This window comes from Mirounga leonina, unplaced genomic scaffold (assembly GCF_011800145.1).
Source record: "Mirounga leonina isolate KUSES-001 unplaced genomic scaffold, KU_Mleo_1.0 Mir_151, whole genome shotgun sequence".
Classification (NCBI taxonomy): domain Eukaryota; kingdom Metazoa; phylum Chordata; class Mammalia; order Carnivora; family Phocidae; genus Mirounga; species Mirounga leonina.
The window spans coordinates 92475880-92494304 of record NW_023270377.1 but is presented as its reverse complement, the minus strand read 5'-3'; the positions used below and the strand labels follow the sequence as shown (position 1 = coordinate 92494304).

At 35.6% G+C, this 18425-nt stretch overlaps 1 protein-coding gene across 3 annotated transcripts in view; it reads left to right on the top strand.

Moving 5' to 3' along the window:
• Window positions 1-18425, top strand: part of RAB3GAP1 (RAB3 GTPase activating protein catalytic subunit 1) — a 113711-nt gene that overhangs the window by 20382 nt on the left and 74904 nt on the right. For 2 of the 3 annotated variants that reach the window (XM_035008149.1, XM_035008148.1), the window contains exons 4-5: window positions 11664-11796; window positions 14024-14102. In XM_035008149.1, the coding sequence (XP_034864040.1) occupies window positions 11664-11796; window positions 14024-14102 (212 nt within the window). Of the gene's footprint in view, window positions 1-11663; window positions 11797-14023; window positions 14103-18425 lie in introns of those variants that run through there. The other variant, XM_035008150.1, reaches the window with a different exon arrangement.

The window sequence follows — 18425 nt, the reverse complement described above, 5'->3', positions numbered from 1 at the left end:
CAGGCAGAGGGCCAACCAGGCTACCTGTGAAGAGTGGAAAGTTATAGATTGTGTCTGTGTGAGATTAGATGTCATTTTTTTATTAATTTCAAGTTGTCATGGCCAGTATCCATGACTGTATAATAAATACACTGAACTGGAAACTTTGCCATGGAACATTCATTACTATTGCAAACTATATCACATACTTCTATCCATTTCACAACAAATTCCTCAAATGTAACAGTTAATCTCCTTTTTACAAAATACGTGAAGAATGCAATGTCAGCTTTCTAGATTAAGTATGTTCTTTCATGTTTTTGCTGTCTTTTAGTTACTGTTTGGAATCATCAAAATCTATTGGAATTGAGTTCTGTAGTAGTTCCCCCTTATCCATGGGGGATATGTTACAAAAATGCCTCTGGATGCCTGAAACCACAGATAGTACTGAATCCTATAGATATTTTTTTGTATATGTACGTACGTATGATAAAGTTTAATTTGTGAAGTAGGCACAGTAAGAGATTAACAACTGATAATAAAACAATAATTATAACAATATGCTGTAATAAAAGTTATGTGAATGTCTCTCTTATTGTACTGTGCTCACCCGTTTTTTTTTCCCTCCTTGTGATGATGTGAGATGATAAAATGCCTACGTGATGAGATGAAGTGAAGTGAATGACATAGGCATCATGATATAGTGTTAGTCTACTACTGATTTTCTGACCATATGTCAGGAGGATCATCCACTTCTGGATTGACGTTGACTGTGGTTTTCTGAAACTGTTGAAAGCGAAATTGCGGGTGAGGGTCGACTACTGTTCTAGGTGTTTATTTGCATGCTACTTTGCCAGCATACTGGCATATTTGTTTTGTTTTAGGAAAACAACTTGTTTTAGAGTCACCTTTGACTAGAGAAACACTTGGTTTGTTTTATTCCATAAATGGATGAAATGTTCATTGAGTTTTATTTTTTAAAGATTATTTTAGAGAGAGAGAGAGAGAGAGCACACGCATGAGTGCAAAGGGGGAGGTGCAGAGGGAGAGGGAGAGAATCCCCAGGCAGACTCCCTGCCAAGCGTGGAGCTGGGCGTGGGACTCCATCACAGGACCCTGAGATTGTGACCTGAGCGGAAACCAAGAGCCAGCCGCTTAATCAACTGAGCCACCCATGCACCCCCTCTTTATTTTTAAAGAAGATTCTTGTGCATTCAGATTTGAAACTGCCTGGACTGTTTTTCAGGCAGAGTAGATAGATGTAAAATACTGTGATTATAAAAGAAAATCTTCTCAGTCTAAATTTTTTATTGAGATATAATTTATATACCATACAGTTAACCAATTTAAGGTGTATAAGTCAGTGGTTCTTAGTATATTGACCGAGCTGTACAATCGTTACTACAATCTATTTTAGAACAGTTCCTTCACTCCCAAAAGAAACCTTATACCTGTTAGTCACTTACTATTTTCTCCTCTCCTGAAGCAACAACTGACTTACTGTTTGTCTCTGTAGATTTGTCTAATCTGAACATTTTGTGTGAATGGAATCATACAATATGGAGCCTTTGGTATATTGGATTTTTTCGCTTAGCATAAAGTTTTCAAGATTGGTCCATATTGTAGCATTTATTAGTCTTTGATTACTGTTGCATCATAAGGACTCACCACATTTTATTTATCCATTTATCAGTTGATTGACATTTACATTGTTTCTACTTCTTGGCTATTACAAGTAATGATGAACCTTCATATGTAAGTTTCTTGTGTGGATGTATATTTTCATTTCTTTTGAGTGTAATTGTTGGTTCATATGGTAACTTTATTTTTAACCCTTTGAGGAACTGCCTGGCTGTTTTCCAAAGTGGTTGCATCATTTTACATTTTTATCAGCAATGTATTTGTCCTGATCTCCCCACTTCCTCACCAACACTTGTTATCTTTTTTATTATAGCCATCCTACTGGATGTGAAGTGATATCTGGTTGTTTTGATTTGCATTTGCCTAATGGCTTTTGATATTAAACATCTTTTCATATTCTTACTCGCCATTTGTATATCTTCTTTAGGGAAATGTCTATTCAGATCCTTTGCCCATTTTTAAATTGGATTATTTGTCTTTTTATTCAGTATTAGAGTTGCTTATACATTTGGATACAAGTCCCTTAGGAGCTATATAATTTGCAAATATTTTCCGCTATTTTTCATGTTGTAGCATGTATCATTGGGGGTTATCTTTTAACTTTCTTGATGGTATCTATAGTTTTTGCTCTTATATTTAGATCTGTGATCCGTTTTGAGTTACTTTTCATGTCAAGTCTCAGGAAAGGATCCAGTTTCATTTTTTTTTGCATGTGGATATCCAGTTGTCCCAGCACAGATGATTTTTTAATGCTTATATTTTAATACTGTCTGTGGTCAAAAGGATTTCTTATACCTGTGGATGAAGACTTTAATTTTAGCTCCATACTATTTGGTTGTCTACCTTGGCTGCACATTGGAATTATTTGAGGAGCTTCTGAAAAATTCTAGTGTTTAGGTTGCAACCTCAGAGATCTTGATTTAATTGGTCTATTGTGGAGCCTAGTAATCAGTACATTTTTTAAGCCTCTTCAGTGATGTTAAAGTCTAATTAGGTTGAGAACCATAGCAATATCCTCCTTAAAAAAAGAAATGGAAAAAAATTCACTGTTTTTTTAATGCTTTACTATGTTTTTCTCCCTTTCAATAATGTATTGCATTTGGCAGTAGAAGAAACAGTTTTTAATTTGCTAAACAATTGTTAAATTTATATTTCTTAATAGAAGGAGGATTATATTTTACATGATAGGCCATTTAAGATGAAATTAAATTCTGGTAAAGAGTAAGTCCTAAAGATGACTTGTGTTTAGGTGTTAGAGAAAATCTCTTAATCCAGAAAGGCATTGAGTTTACTCATCTGTGTTTAACCCATGCAATGAGGAAATAAATTTCACAAAAAACAATGCACAAGGACTCTGATGTACATATATCAGTTCAAGTCAGAATACCTTTTGGATTGGGTTGTGTGCTATTTCAGGTTGTTAGAATAGATCACAGTGTATATATTATCCAAATATATTACATATTTCTGATACATTCACAAATATTTATAAGTATATTTAAATACTTAAATATATTCACATACTTAAAATGCATTACATATTTCCTAGTGTCTTTGGGACATATGGGGGTTTATTATAAATATTAAAAAAAGGTAATTCCTAAGATACTTATTAAGTATGTAGGAACTGTTGAGTTCTGGGATGCAAAGCAGAATAGAACATACATAGTCTTTGCTTTTTACAATCTAGTGGAGAAACAAATATATAAAAAATGATTAGTGGGGCGCCTGGGTGGCTCAGTCAGTTAAGTGTCTGCTTTCAGCTTGGGTCATGATCCCAGGGTCTGGGATCGAGCCCCACATTGGGCTCCCTGCTTAGCTGGGAGTCTCTTTCTCTCTCTCCCTCTGCTGCTCCCCTTGTGTGTGCTCTCTCCATCAACTAAATAAATAAAATCTTAAAAAAAAAAAAAAATTGCCAAACCATTTTTCTAAACTGGTTGTACCATTTTCTATTCTTAGCAATGTATAAGATTTGTTATTCCATTCTTTCTGACAGGTGGCATTGTCAGATTTCTATTTTTAGTCATTCCATTGGGTGTGAGGTGGTATCTCAATGTGGTTTTTTAATTTGGATTTCAGTGATGACTACTAATATGTGGTAGTATCTATTAATTCATGATAGTTAACTGTGTTCTTGGTCATTTATTTTTACTTTAAAAGATTTTATTTATTTATTTGAGAGAGAGTGTGTGAGAGAGAGAGGGATCATGAGCAGGGGGAGGGCCAGAGGGAGAAGCAGACTCCCCGCTGAGCAGGGAGCTGGATGCAGGACTTAATCCCAGGATCCTGGGATCATGACCTGAGCCAAAAGCAGACGCTTAACTGACCGAGCCACCCAGGCACCCTTATTGGTCATTTATATCTTCTTTTGCTAGGTGTTTTGCTCCTTTTTTTTCTTAAATGAGATTGTTTAGTTTTTTAAATTATCCTCATATTCTGGTTGTGAGTCTTTTGTTAGATACATGTATTTTGAGTCTTTCCTCCAGTCATGGCTTCCCCAATCATTTTCTTCTTGTCTTTTGATAAGCATGTTTACTTTAGTGAAGTTCATTTTCTCAAACTTTTTTAAAGTTTTATTTTAGTTACAATTAGTTAACATACAGTGTTATATTAGTTTCAGGTGTACACTTAGTGATTCAGCAATTCCCTACATCACCTGGTGCTCATCACAAGTGCACTCCTTAATCCCCCTCACCTCTTTGACCCATCCCTGCAATCACCTCTCCTATGGTAACCATCAGTTTGTTCTCTATAATTAAGAGTCTGTTTCATTAATTAAGAGTATGTCACATTTTCTTCATTCATCTATTGATGGATACACTTGAGCTGCTTTCATATCTTGGGTATTGAAAATAATGTTGCTATATAAACGTAAGGGTGCATGTCGCCTTGAATTAGTGTTTTTGTATTTTTTGGGTAAATATCTAGTAGTTCAGTTACTGGATCATAGGGTAGTTCTATTTTTAACTTTTTGAGGAACCTCCATACTGTTCTCCCCAGTGGCTGCACCAGTTTGCATTCCCACCAGCAGTGCAAGAGGGACCCTTTTTCTTCACATCTTTGTCAACACTTATTATTTCTTGTGTTTTTGACATTAGCCATTCTGATAGGGGTGAGGTGGTATCTCACTGTGGTTTTGATTTGCATTTCCCCATAATGAGTGATGTTGAGCATCTTTCCATGTGTCTGTTGGCCATCTGGATGTCTTTTTTGGAGAATTGTCTGTTCATGTCTGCCCAGTTTTAATTGGGTTATTTGTTTTTTGGGTGTTAAGTTGTATCTGTTCTTTATATATTTTGGATATTAACCCTTTATGGGATATGTCATATGCAAATATCTTTTCCCTTTCAGTAGGTTGCCTTTTAGTTTTGTTGACTGTTTGCTTCATTGTGCAGAAGCTTTGACCACAACACAAACCCTCTGCAATGTCCATGACCCAGCCACCCCATCTCTTCCACCCGCTCCACTCCAGCAACCCTAAGTTTGTTTCCTTAGATTAAGAGTCTCTTATGGTTTGTCTCCCTCTCTGGTTTCACCTTGTTTAATTTTTCCCTCCCTTCCCCTGTGACCCTCTGTCTTGCTTCTCAAATTCCTCGTATCAGTGAGATCAAATGATACTTGTCTTTGTGTCTAAAATGAGTCTCTTGCAGACAGCGTATTGATGGGTCTTGCTTTTTTATCCAGTCTGATACCTTGTGTCTTTTGATTGGGGCATTTAGCCCATTTATATTCAGGGTAACTATTGAAAGATAAGAATATAGTGCCATTGTATTGCCTGTAAGGTGACTGTTACGGTATATTGTTTCTGTTCCTTTTTGGTCTATGTTACTTTTAGGCTCTCTCTTTGCTTAGAGGACCCCCTTCAGTGGGTCCCAGCGAAGGTTCCATCCCCCACTTAGCCATTGGAGTGACGTCCCTCACCGGAGCAGACTTCTAAAAGTTCCGATTTTATGCTCTGCTGCTCTATCATTTTCTGGTAGCTGGCTGTTGGAGGCTCCCTCTCCCCTGCATTCTATTTTCCCATATATCGCCTCAGATCTGCTTCTCTGTACGTCCTACCTCCAGAAAGTAGTCACTTTTCTTTTCATAGAGTTGCTGCTGTTCTTTTCTTCAATCTCCTGTTGAGTTCGTAGGTGTTAAGAATGGTTTGATAACTATCTAGCTGAATTCCTGGGACCAGACGAAATTTAGGTCTCCTATTCCTCCGCCATCTTGGACTCCTGTTTAATCCATTTTAAATGTGTTTTTGTGTTTTGTGTGAGAAAGTGGTCCAGTTTCATTCTTCTGCATGTTGATGTCCACTTTTCCCAAATACCATTTGTTGAAGAGACAATCTTTTATTATTGGATATTCTTTTCTGCTTTGTTGAAGATTAATTGGGCCTACAGTTGTGGGTTAGTTTCTGGGTTTTCTATTCTGTTCCATTGGTTTATGTGTCTATTTTTGTGCCAGTACCATACTGTTTTGATCATTACAGCTTTGTAATATAACATGAACTCTAGAATCGTGATGTCTCCAGCTTTGTTTTTCTTTTTCAAGATTGCTCTGGCTAGGGGCTCCTGGATGGCTCAGTCGGTTAAGCATCTGACTCTTGATTTCGGCTCAGGTCATAATCTCAGGGTCGTGGAATTGAGCTCCGTATTGGGCTCCACACTCAGTGGGGAGTCTGCTTGAGATTCTCTTTCCCTCTGCCCCCTCCCTTGCTTGCATGCACACACTCTCTAAAATAAATAAATAAATCTTTGGGGGGAAAAAAAAAAAAAGATTGCTTTGGCTAGTTCGGGTCTTTTGTGGTTCCATACAAATTTTAGGATTATTTGTTCTAGTTCTGTGAAAAATGCTGTTGGTATTTTGATAGGGATTGCATTAAATGAGTAGATTGCTTTGGGTAATATAGACATTTTAACAGTATTCTTCCAGTCCATGAAGATGGAATGTTTTCCCATTTCTTTGTATCGTCTTCAATTTTTTTTCATCAGTGTTTTATAGTTTTAGAGTACAAGTGTTTCACCTCTTTGGTTAGGTTTCTTCCTAGGTGTCTTACTATTTTTGGTGCAATTGTAAATGGGGTTGTTTTCTCAATTTCTGCTGCTTCATTATTGGAATATAGAAATGCAATAGATTTCTTTATCTTGATTTTGCATCCTGCAACTTTACTGAATTCATTAAATAATTCTAAGCAGTTTTTTCGTGGAGTCTTTTGGGTTTCCTCTATATAGTATCATGGCATCTGCAAATAGTGGAAGTTTGACTTGTTCCTTAACAATTTGGAAACCTTTGATTTCTTTTTGTTGTCTGATTGCTGTGGCTGGCACTTCCAGTACTGTGTTGAGTAAAAGTGGTGAGAGTGGCCCTCCTTGTATTGTTTCTGACCTTAGGGGAAAAGCTCTATTTTTCCCCATTAAGGATGATTTTAGTTGTGGGTTTTTCCTATAGGGCCTTTATTGTGTTGATGTAGTTCTCTCTCAACCTGCTTTATTGAGGGTTTTTATCATGAGTTGATGTGGTACTTTGTCAGATTCTTTTTCTCCACTATTGAGATGATCATATGGGTCTTATACTTCCTCTTATTGCTGTGATATTATCACTTTGATTGATTTGCAAATATTTAATCACCCTTGGATCCTGGGAATAAATCCCACTTGCTCAGCGTGAATGATTTTTTAATGTATTGCTGTATTCAGTTTGCTAGTATTCTCTTTAGTATTTTTGCATTTGTGTTCTTCAAGGATATTTGCCTGTATTTCTCTTTTTTTGTGGTGTCTGTCTGGTTTTGGTATCAGGATAAGGCTGGCCTGATGGAATGAATTTGGAAGTTTTCCTTTTCTATATTTTGGAATAGTTTGAGAAGAATAGATTTTTTTTTTTTTTAAGATTTTATTTATTTATTTGACACAGAGAGAGAGATAGCGAGAGCAGGAACACAAGCAGGGGGAGTGGGAGAGGGAGAAGCAGGCTTCCTGCTGAGCAGGGAGCCCGATGTGGGACTCGATCCCAGGACCCTGGGGTCATGACCTGAGCCGAAGGCAGACGCTTAACGACTGAGCCACCCAGGTGCCCAAGAATAGATTTTTTTTTTAAAAAAATTTATTTGGGAGAGCGAACAGAGTGAGTGAGAAAGAACACAAGAGTGGGGGGAGGGCCAAAAGGAGAGGGAGAAGCAGACTTCCTGCTTTCCAGGGAGCCTGATATGGGACTGCATCCCAGGACCATGGGATCATGACATGAGCTGAAGGCAGATGCTTAACCCTCTGAGCCACCCAGGTGCCTGAGAAGAATAGAAATTAACTATTTATATTTAATTTTTAAAATTTTTTTATTTTTTTAAAGATTTTTATTTATTTATTTGACAGAGAGAGATATAGTGAGAGAGGGAACACAAGCAGGGGGAGTGGGAGAGAATGAAGCAGGCTTCCCGCTGAGCAGGGAGACCAATGCGGGGCTCGATCCCAGGACCCTGGGATCATAACCTGAGCCAAAGGCAGACGCTTATCCAACTGAGCTACCCAGGCATCCCAACTCTTTAAACATTTGGTAGAATTTGCCTGTGAAACCATCTGGTCTTGGACATTTGTTTCTTGGGAGAGTTTTGATTACGGATTTAATTTCTTTGCTGGTTAATGATCTGTTCAAATTTTCTGTTTCTTCCTGTTTCAGTTTTGATGTTTCTCGGAATTTATCCATTTCTTCTACGTTGTCCAATTTGTTGGCATATAGTTTTTTCATAATATTCTCTCATAATTGTTTGTATTTCTCTGATGTTTGTTGTTATTTCTTCTCATTTGTGATTTTATTTGAGTCTTCTTTTTTTATTGACTAGTCTGTCTAGAAGTTTATCAATTTTATTGATTTTTTTTTTTTTTCCAAACCAGCTCCTGGTTTCATTGATCTGTTCCAATGTTTTTTTAGGGTTCTATTTCATTTATTTCTGCTTTAATCTTTATTATTTCCTGCCCTCTGTTGGTTTTAGGTTTTGTTAATTGTTATCTTTACAGAAGCTCCCTTACATATAAGGTTAGGTTGTTTGAGATTTTTCTTGCTTCTTGAGTTAGACCTGTTGCTATAAAGTTCCCTTTTAAAACTTTTGGTATATCCCAAAGGTTTTGAACTGTTATGTTTTCATTTTCTTTTTTTCCCCCATGTATTTTATTATTTCTTCTTTTATTTCCTGGTTGACTCATTCATTGCTTATTAGCATGTTAGTTAACGTCCATGTATTTGTGGTCTTTCCAGATTTTTTCTTGTGCTTGACTCCTAGTTTCATAGTGTTATCAGAAAAGATACATGGTGGTCTTTTTGAATTTGTTGAGGCTTGTTTTGTGGCCTAACATGTGATTGTTCAGGAGAATGTTGCATGTGCACTTATAAAGAAGGTGTATTCTGCTGTCATATGATGGAATATCCTAAATATATCTGTTAAATCCATTGTGTCATTCAAAGCCATTGTTTCCTTGTTGATTTTCTGTTTAGATAGATGATCTGTCCATTGATGTGAATGGGGTGTTAAAGTCCCCTGCTATTATTATCGATTAGTTCCTTTTTGTTTGTTATTAGCTACTTTATGTATTTGGGTGTTCCTCATTTTCTTAATTTTTAATTTTATTATTAGTGCCTTTTGTGTCCTGTCAAAGGAGTCTATGCCTATCTCAAGGTTGTAAAGACAGTTCTCCTCCGTTTTCCTCCATATGAATATCTTATTATCCCAGGACTGTTTGTTGAAAAGACCATCCTTTCCCCTTTCCCTACTGAATTGCAGTAGCTCCTCTGTTGTAAAATGGAGTATAAGTGTGAATGTATTTCTGGACTCTTATGTCTTATTGATCTATTTGTGTTTATGCCAGTACTATACTGTCTTAATTACTATAGCAAAATAAATCTTAAAATGAGGTAGTATATTTTTCATCAGAATTATTTTAAGTATTTTAGGTCCTTTGGATTTCATATTAGTTTTAGGATCAGTGTGCCAATTTCTACAAAATGCCTGCTGGGATTTTGATTAAGATGGTGTTGAATTTATAGATCTATTTGAGGAGAATGACATCTTAATGCTGTTGTATCTTCCAATCCATGTACATTTAGCTCTTTTTAGGTCTCTAATAATCGCTCATCAATGTTTTGAAGCATTCTTAGGTAGAATTCTTGCTCATCTTTTTTAATGTATTTCTAATTATTTTTGATGTTGTAAGAGTGGTATATAAAAAAAATCATTTTCCAAGTGTTTGCTGCCTGTATATAAAAATACAGATGGTTTTTGTATATTGATCTTGAATTCCACAACTTCATAAGCTCATCAGTTAGTTTTAGTAGTTTGTAGGTTGCTTTGGCTATTCTAGGTACATATCAGATCATTGTGAATGCAGACAGTTTTATTTCTTTCCATTCTTTTTTATTGTCTGATCGGAGCCCTCAGAGGTTATTTTTGACGAATCACTAGATTAGTTTTGAACCACAGTTGTCATTTCTGATTCTAATTGTAAATATACACCACACTGAAATTTGGTGTCAAAGGACTGCATCATAATGGAATTGAAGGAAAGCAGATTAGAGTGTTGTTTTCTGTTGAACTAATTATCTTAAGAAGTCTGTCAGGGAGACAGAACCTGTATACCTCCTGTTTATTGAATACAACCAAATCCTCCTTGATGGCTATTGGTAAGGTTAACAGTAATTCTCAGAATCCAAAATTAGGGTCAGGTAATGTTTCTTTATATCACTTAAATAGAGTATTTCAGCTTTTCTGCATGCTTGACAAATGAGGTTTTCTCTTATTTTCTGGGCTTCTCCCTTGTCCTTGGTTTTAGCCTTAACTGCTTTATAGTGGGCATTCCTCGTAGCACACCAAGCTTTTGTGTATAATGCTTATTACAATTTGAGAATTTTGTATGGGCCATATATGTCTTAATTCAATACAGGTTAACCTCACTTTAGAGACACCCAACGTATAAAATTATAGGGTGTTTTTTTTTTAATTTTTTTTTTTTAAGATTTTATTTATTTGCGAGAGAGAGAATGAGAGAGAGCATGAGAGGGAGGAGGGTCAGAGGGAGAAGCAGACTCCCTGCTGAGCAGGGAGCCCGATGTGGGACTCGATCCCGGGACTCCAGGATCATGACCTGAGCCGAAGGCAGTCGCTTAACCAACTGAGCCACCCAGGTGCCCAAAATTATAGGTTTTGATATGTATCATACATGGTGGTTTTTCTCTTAATAAAAAGATTGCTCTTTGATATATTAACATATACCCTTAACTTTGCCAGCAGCACATACAAAAAATTTGAGTGTTCTACATTAGGTATGGTCATGAAAACACTTTTTATAAAGACCCAGTAACTCACAGACTCATTCCTTACATATTTTCTGTCTAGTTTGAAACTGGACTGTGCTTGTCAAGTTGCTGGGTTGGTATTTCCTGCCTCATAGTGGTGCTATATGCTATAATGACTATATACCTCCTCTCCAGTGGAAGGAATAGCTATGGGAGATTGGAGGCCCATGGGAAAAATCCTTTTTTTAGGATTATGTTGTATAAGTGAGGGGGCTCTTTGGAACTTTTAATTAAAGTGTTTTCCAGTCAAGGAGTTGCTATTTAAATGAAAATATTTGAATACCAAAGCTTGATAAAGATGGTTGCAGAACATATTAAGCAAATAAGTGCTACAAATATCATGTCACTCAAGTTGATTCTACAAACTGCTTTTTTATTAAGCAATTTCTGATATCCAGTAATGCTCTGTACTATATAGTGATGTTATCAGATTTGAGATTTTTATAAAAGTACATTTTATTGCCATATATTTTTTCTGAATTATAAAATTTATAAAATGTTATCATTTTCAGCTAAAAGTAACTCAGAAATTCTGCTAATGGTAGAGAGGTTTTTTTTTTTTTGTATGTAAGAGGCATGGGACTTACTGTATATTCTTGATTTTATATATTTATCTCACAAGATTATTCAAAAATTGTAATTTTGTATGTCACTTGATAGTTAATATTTTAAGGGAATTTTTTAATGAGGATGTTTTTCCATTTTGTTGTTAAATATAGGGTATATTTACTTCTGGAACATGGGAAGAGAAATCAGATGAAATTTCCTTTGCCGACTTCAAGTTCTCAGTCACTCATCATTATCTTGTACAAGACTCCACTGATAAAGAAGGAAAGGATGAAGTATTGGAAGGTAAGTTGTTAGCTACATATTTTGAAACTCTTGAGTGTAAGAGTGATTATAATTTTGAATTATGAATTTAGTTCTCTTAATTAGGTTATGTCCTCTGGAGATGTTTTACATTTGCCAAGTTGTTTCACTACATCTGAAACAGAATATGATCTTTTTTTTTTTTTTTTAAAGATTTTATTTATTTATTTATTTGAGAGAGAGAGAGAGAGAGAGAGAGAGAGAGAGAAACAGCATGAGAGGGGATAGGGTCAGAGGGAGAAGCAGGCTCCCCGCCGAGCCGGAAGCCCGATGTGGGACTCGGTCCCAGGACTCCAGGATCATGACCTGAGCCGAAGGCAGTCGCTTAACCAACTGAGCCACCCAGGCGCCCCAGAATATGATCTTTTTAAAGAACAGTCATAGCAATCATTTCAAAATTAATTAGATTAACAAATATTTATTGAGTGCACTTTTAACCCACAGTTAAAAGAAATTTACAGTCCAGTAAGGGGATACGGTCTATAAAGGATAAAAGGGGCCAAAAGGTACAAATTTACAGTTATAAAATAAGTAAGTCGTGGGGATGTAATTAATGTACAGCATGGTAACTATAGTTAATAGTACTGTATTGTGTATTTGAAAGTTGCTTGGAGAGCAAATTGTAAAAGTTCTTATGACAAGGAAAGTTTTGTTGTTAACTGGTGACAGATATTGACTACACTTACGGTGATCATTTTGTAGTGTATACAGTTAATGAGTTGTTATGTTGTATACCTGACAGTAATATAGTGTTAAATGTTAATTATATTTCAATTGAAAAAATAAATTAAAAAAAGTTTTTCTCATCAAAACAGATTATCATTTGTAAGTGTAGGCCTGAAATATTTGTATCTTTTCTTATTTTAATTTATTTTTTTATTTTTTTAATTTTTTTTTTTATATTTGTACCTTTTCTTGTATAGGAATAAAATTATATTACCTTTTGTATTCTATGCATTCTTTTTAGAAACAATAGTTAGCATCTGTATTCAGATTCATAAACTAGGACAGATAACATTGACCATCTATACACATATATAGTGACAGTTATGCACTAAATAAAATAATTACACCAGAAGATGAATGTATGTACTTTAGGAGTAAGGGGATGAGGGAAATATGTGCAACTGGTGGGAAGTCTGATAATAGCCCAGAGATTTCCAGGTCCTACATTCTGCTGACTAATGAAGGAACTGTTAAGGTAGAGAAATCTTGAGTGCTGTTATTTGAGGAAAGATCATCTATCAAGGAGAGGCTCTTATAATAATGAGGCTTAGAATCAGTGTTTCTGAGATGAACTCATATAGGAGACTGTGATATGAGAGAAGATGAATGGATTTAAGTTAGTTAGGTCATTATTATTGCATATGTATATGTATTGTGCAGTTTCAGTTTGTTTGTGATTAAGGCTGTACCTAATGAGAGAAGTTACAAGTAAATCATCAACTCATTTAATTTGGAGATACACATTTAAAACTGTACTATCAGAGGTCAGAAGATTTGAGCACTGATCTTTTATTTTGTTGGGGTTGTTCATTGCTTCAGTTAAAGCATTATGTTCTCCTATTCTTTTTGAAAATGAACAAAATATAAATTTGCTAAGGAATGATGGCTATACAGCAAAAGGAAATATTTTTTTGAACAAATATTCTTTATACTTTGAATTTATTATGCATTTATGAATAAATAAGGATCATTTATATCAGTATCTTACTATAAATGGCAATACAAGTGCTTAAAGATGCATGGGTAATAAGTGGGAAGCTGGTTAGTGGTTTTATAAGAACACTTAAGATGGCCAGAGGCCAGCAAAGACTAGCCATAGGAGGTGATAAGATGTTGACAAGATTCTAAGTAGAATTTTGAAGAAAAGTAGGGACAGGGCAGACCAAGAAGAACAGATAAAACATGGCTTTCTAGGAAGGATGAGAAAACGTTTGAGTCATGACTTAGAAGAAAGGAAATACTACACATGTAAGAATAATACTTTTGTTTTTAGAGGCTGGCTTTTTAAAAATAAAGGATAATGGGAGAGAGACATCTGTCATCCCAAATCTTAGAGCTAGTCCTAGATACAAATCCTTAAGCAATTGCAAAACTACACGGACTAGCACGACATGTTACATAATGTGATTTTTTTTCAGACATGTTATAAAATTTTGCCTTAAAATGAACATACTAATTTTTTCACTATTAAATGTTTTTGTAGATGTTATTCCACAATCTATGCAAGATTTGTTGTGTATGAATAATGACTTTCCTCCAAGAGCACATTGCCTGGTAAGATGGTAGGTATACGTTTTACTCAGGTAACTTTTAGTGTGTGTGTTGGGGAGACTCCAACATCTCCCCCAGGTTCAGTGATTTGCTAGGAAGATGCACAAAATTCAGCATATGGTTGCACTTACTATGATTTATTACAGCGACAGTCTGCAAACAAAATCAACACAGGGAAAAGAGGTGCCTGAGGCAAAGTTTGGAGGAACTTGTGTTTGAGTGCTTTGCTAATGGAGTCACACAGAACATACTTAATTTCCTTAGCAACAAGTTGTGATAACATGTATGAAATGTTTTCTACCAGGGAAGCTTGTTTAGAGGCTCAGCTCTCAGGGTTTATATTTGGGGGCTGGCACTGCCTCTGACTGGTACCTAACAAAATTTCAGACTCCCAGAAGGAGAGCAGGTTTTTAGCATAAACCACATTGTTTGTACAAACAGTTTAAGCACAGTAACTTTTTTTTTTTTTTTTTAAGATTTTATTTATTTATTTGACAGAGCCACAGCGAGAGAGGGAACACAAGCAAGGGGAGTGGGAGAGGAAGAAGCAGGCTTCCCGCGGAGCAGGGAGCCCAGTGCGGGGCTTGATCCCAGGACCCTGGGATCATGACCTGAGCCGAAGGCAGATGCTTAACGACTGAGCCACCCAGGCACCCAAGCATAGTAACTCTTCTTGGAGGGTTTTTTTGAGAACCCTCTCCAAATCCGAATTCCTAGAAGCCTGCTGAAGGTCAGCCTTACATGCAGGCCATTCTAAGGATAGTAGTCACAGGCCTGCTGTTAACTCTTTCTGCACAATATATTTCATAATCTAGGGTAGAGCCTAACTATAATTCTGATGACTAGCATAGAACATTTACATATCATAGAAAACTTAGTATTTATTGTTGGAAATTGACTTGAGATAAAATGTTGATATCAGTTACATGATAACATGACTCACTTATATCTAAATTATAAATGTGATAAATTAATACAAGAGGTACATCACACTTAAAAGGTCTTTATCTTATTTTGGTAGGGGTGGTGTTGCATACCACCACCAAAATGTCTCAAGTGTGAGTATATGGTCAAGAAAGGAGACCTAGTTAAAATAAATTTTTTTACTGGTTTTACATTAGTGTGTTGGTGTGAGTTGGTCTCTTGAAGTTTTTTTTTTTTTTTTAGATTTACTGAGAGAGAACGTGTGTGCAAGTGGGGGGAGGGGCAGAGGCGGGGGGAGAGAGAGAATCCTCAAGCAGACTCCATGCTAAGCAAGGAGCCTGATGCCCCTGAGATCATGACCTGAGCTGAAATCAAGAGTCGGTTGCTTAACCAACCGAGCCACCCAGGCACCCCTTGATTTTTTATTAAAGAATTTCTAAGAAAGGAAAAAATGATACCTTTGCTTCTTTTTTCTTCATTCTAGTGTGATTGCTATAACAAGTAGACTGTAGCACACTAAAACTAATTGCAAATGCAAATAAACTGGGTATGCCTGTCATTTTAGTGTGATCTTTTAAAAACTGTGAACTTAAACAACTTAAACAAATATAAGAGAATTGAGTACATTGCCATTTAATTTAATTCAGATTCTCTTCTGATCTTTTAAAATGTGAATATATACATTTAAAATGACAGAATACATCAGAAAGCAGCACGATATCATAGAGCATGAGTTTGCATATATTCATTCATTCAACATTAATTAAATATCTACTGTTTGGCCAGACACTGAATTAGACACACTTATGTTTAATTTCTAGCTCAAATACTTACTGTTAACTTTGGGCAAATTACTTAATTTCTCTGAGTTGGTTTCTACGTTGATAAAGACAGAATAATAAATAATATGCACCTTTAAGAGTAATTGTGAGGATTTAGTAAGATAATGGTACATAGTATGTTTATCAAACTCTGAATGCTGTTATATAATTTCTGTTCAGCTTTTTTTTTTTTTAAATCTTCTAGATAGACATGAATGTTGGGAACATAGGGAACACTATGTACCCTACTACAGTCTGACATCTAGTCTCCCCAATTCATGTCCATTCCACAGACAAAACATATTCGTTCTGTTCAGCTTTTTAATATTTATTTCCTAAAACTGGGTTTGACACATTGTCCATAGTTTAAAAATATTTGTTGAATAAATAAGCAAAACCTTTCTGTGTATTAATGAAGTACTTGTTAGTGATATATTTCTTTATATTAATGAAAATCACTTGTTAGTAGTTTTTTTAACCTTTACATTTACTTAAAAAAATTTTTATTTTAAAAATTAGCATATAGTAAAATTGACTTTCTTTTAATGAATAGTTCACTGAACTTCAACACATATATATAGGTTTTTTAAAACTCCTACCATAATCAGGATATACAACAATTGTGTAACCTCCCAAAAAACTTCTTGTCCATTATTATTTCTGGCAATTACTGATATATTTTTAGTTTTGATAGCTTTGTCCTTTTAAGAATGTCATAGAGATAGAATCATATAGTAACTGTTTGAGACTAGCTTCTTTCAATGTAATGCTTTCAAGATCTTTTTAAGTAATTCTGTATCAGTAGCTTGTTCCTTTTTATTGCTGAGTAGTATTTTGTGAGGGTATATCACAGTTTGTTTATTCATTCACTTGTTGAAGGATGTTAAGGTTGTTTCTAGGTTGGTCATTTATGAATAGAGCTTTTATAAATACATGTGAACAGATTTTTGTGTGAAAGTACATTTTTAGTTCACTGGGCTAAATACCTAGGTTGAGATTGCTAGTCATATGGTGTTTATTTTTAACTTTATAAAAAATGGCCAAAATATATTATTGTGACTGCATCAGAATATAAAGCTTCCGCACAATGAAGGAAACAGTCAACAAAACTAAAAGGCAGCCTACTGATTGGGAAAAGATATTTGCAAGTGACCTATCCCATAAAGGGTTAGTATCCAAAATATATAAAGAACTGATACAACTCAACACCCAAAAAATAAATAACCCAGTTAAAAAATGGGCAAGCCTGAACAGACATTTCTTCAAAAAAGACATCCAGATGGCCAAACAGACATGTGAAAAGATGTTCAACATTGGTCATCATCAAGGAAATGCAAATCAAAATTACAGTGAGATACCAGCTCACACCTGTCAGAATGGCTGAAGTAAAAAACACAAGAAACAGTAAGTGTTGGTGAGGATGTGGAGAAAAAGGATCCCTTTTGCACTGTTGGTGGGAATGCAAACTGGTGCAGCCATTGGGAAGAATAGTATGGAGGCTCCTCAAAAAGTTAAAAGTAGAACTACCCTATGATCCAGTAATCGCAGTCCTGGTATTTACCCCCAAAATATGAAAACACTTACTCAAAGGGATACATGGATCCCTATGTTTATAGCAGCATTATTTACAATAGCCAAGATGGGGAAGCAGCCCAAGTGTGTCCAATGATAGATGAATGGATAAAAAAGATATGGTGTGTGTGTGCATGCACACAGGAATATTATTCAGCCATAAAAAAATGAAATCTTGCCATTTGCAACATCATGGATGGAGCTAGAGGTTATAGTGCTAAGTGAAATAAGTCAGAAAGAAATACCACATAACTTCACTCATGTAGAATTTGAGAAACAAACAAGCAAAAGGAAAAAGACAAACTAAGAAACAAACTTAATTATAGAGAACAAACTGATGATTATCAGAGGGGAGGTGGGTGGGGGGATTGGATGAAATAGATGATGGGGATTCAGGAGTGCATTTGTCATGATGAGCCCTGGGTGTTGTATGGAATTGTTGAGTCACTGTATTGTACACCTAAAACTAGTGTAACATTGTATGTTAACTATACTGGAATTAAAAACTTAATTAAAAAAAATGGCCAAACTGATTTCTTTTTTTTTAAAGATTTTTTATTTATTTAATTGAGAGAGAGAGAATAAGAGAGAGAGCACACGAGAGGGGGGAGGGTCAGAGGGAGAAGCAGACTCCCTGCAGAGCAGGGAGCCCGATGTGGGACTTGATCCTGGGACTCCACGATCATGACCTGAGCTGAAGGCAGATGCTTAACCGACTGAGCCACCCAGGCGCCCCCCAAACTGATTTCTTGAGTGACTGAACCATTTTACATTTCACCAACAATGTATAAGAGTTCCAGTTGCTGTTTGTACTCATCAGCACTTGGTGCTAGTATTTTTTATTTTAGCCATTGTAATAGGTGTGTTGTCCTGTCAGTTTATTAATTTTTTACTTTATGGGTCATGTTTTGGTGCCATGTCTAAGAACTCTTTGCACCGGGTCCCAGAGCTTTCTCATATGTTTTAAAAATAAACTTAAAAAAATTTTTGGTTTATTTTACATTTATAGAAAGTTGC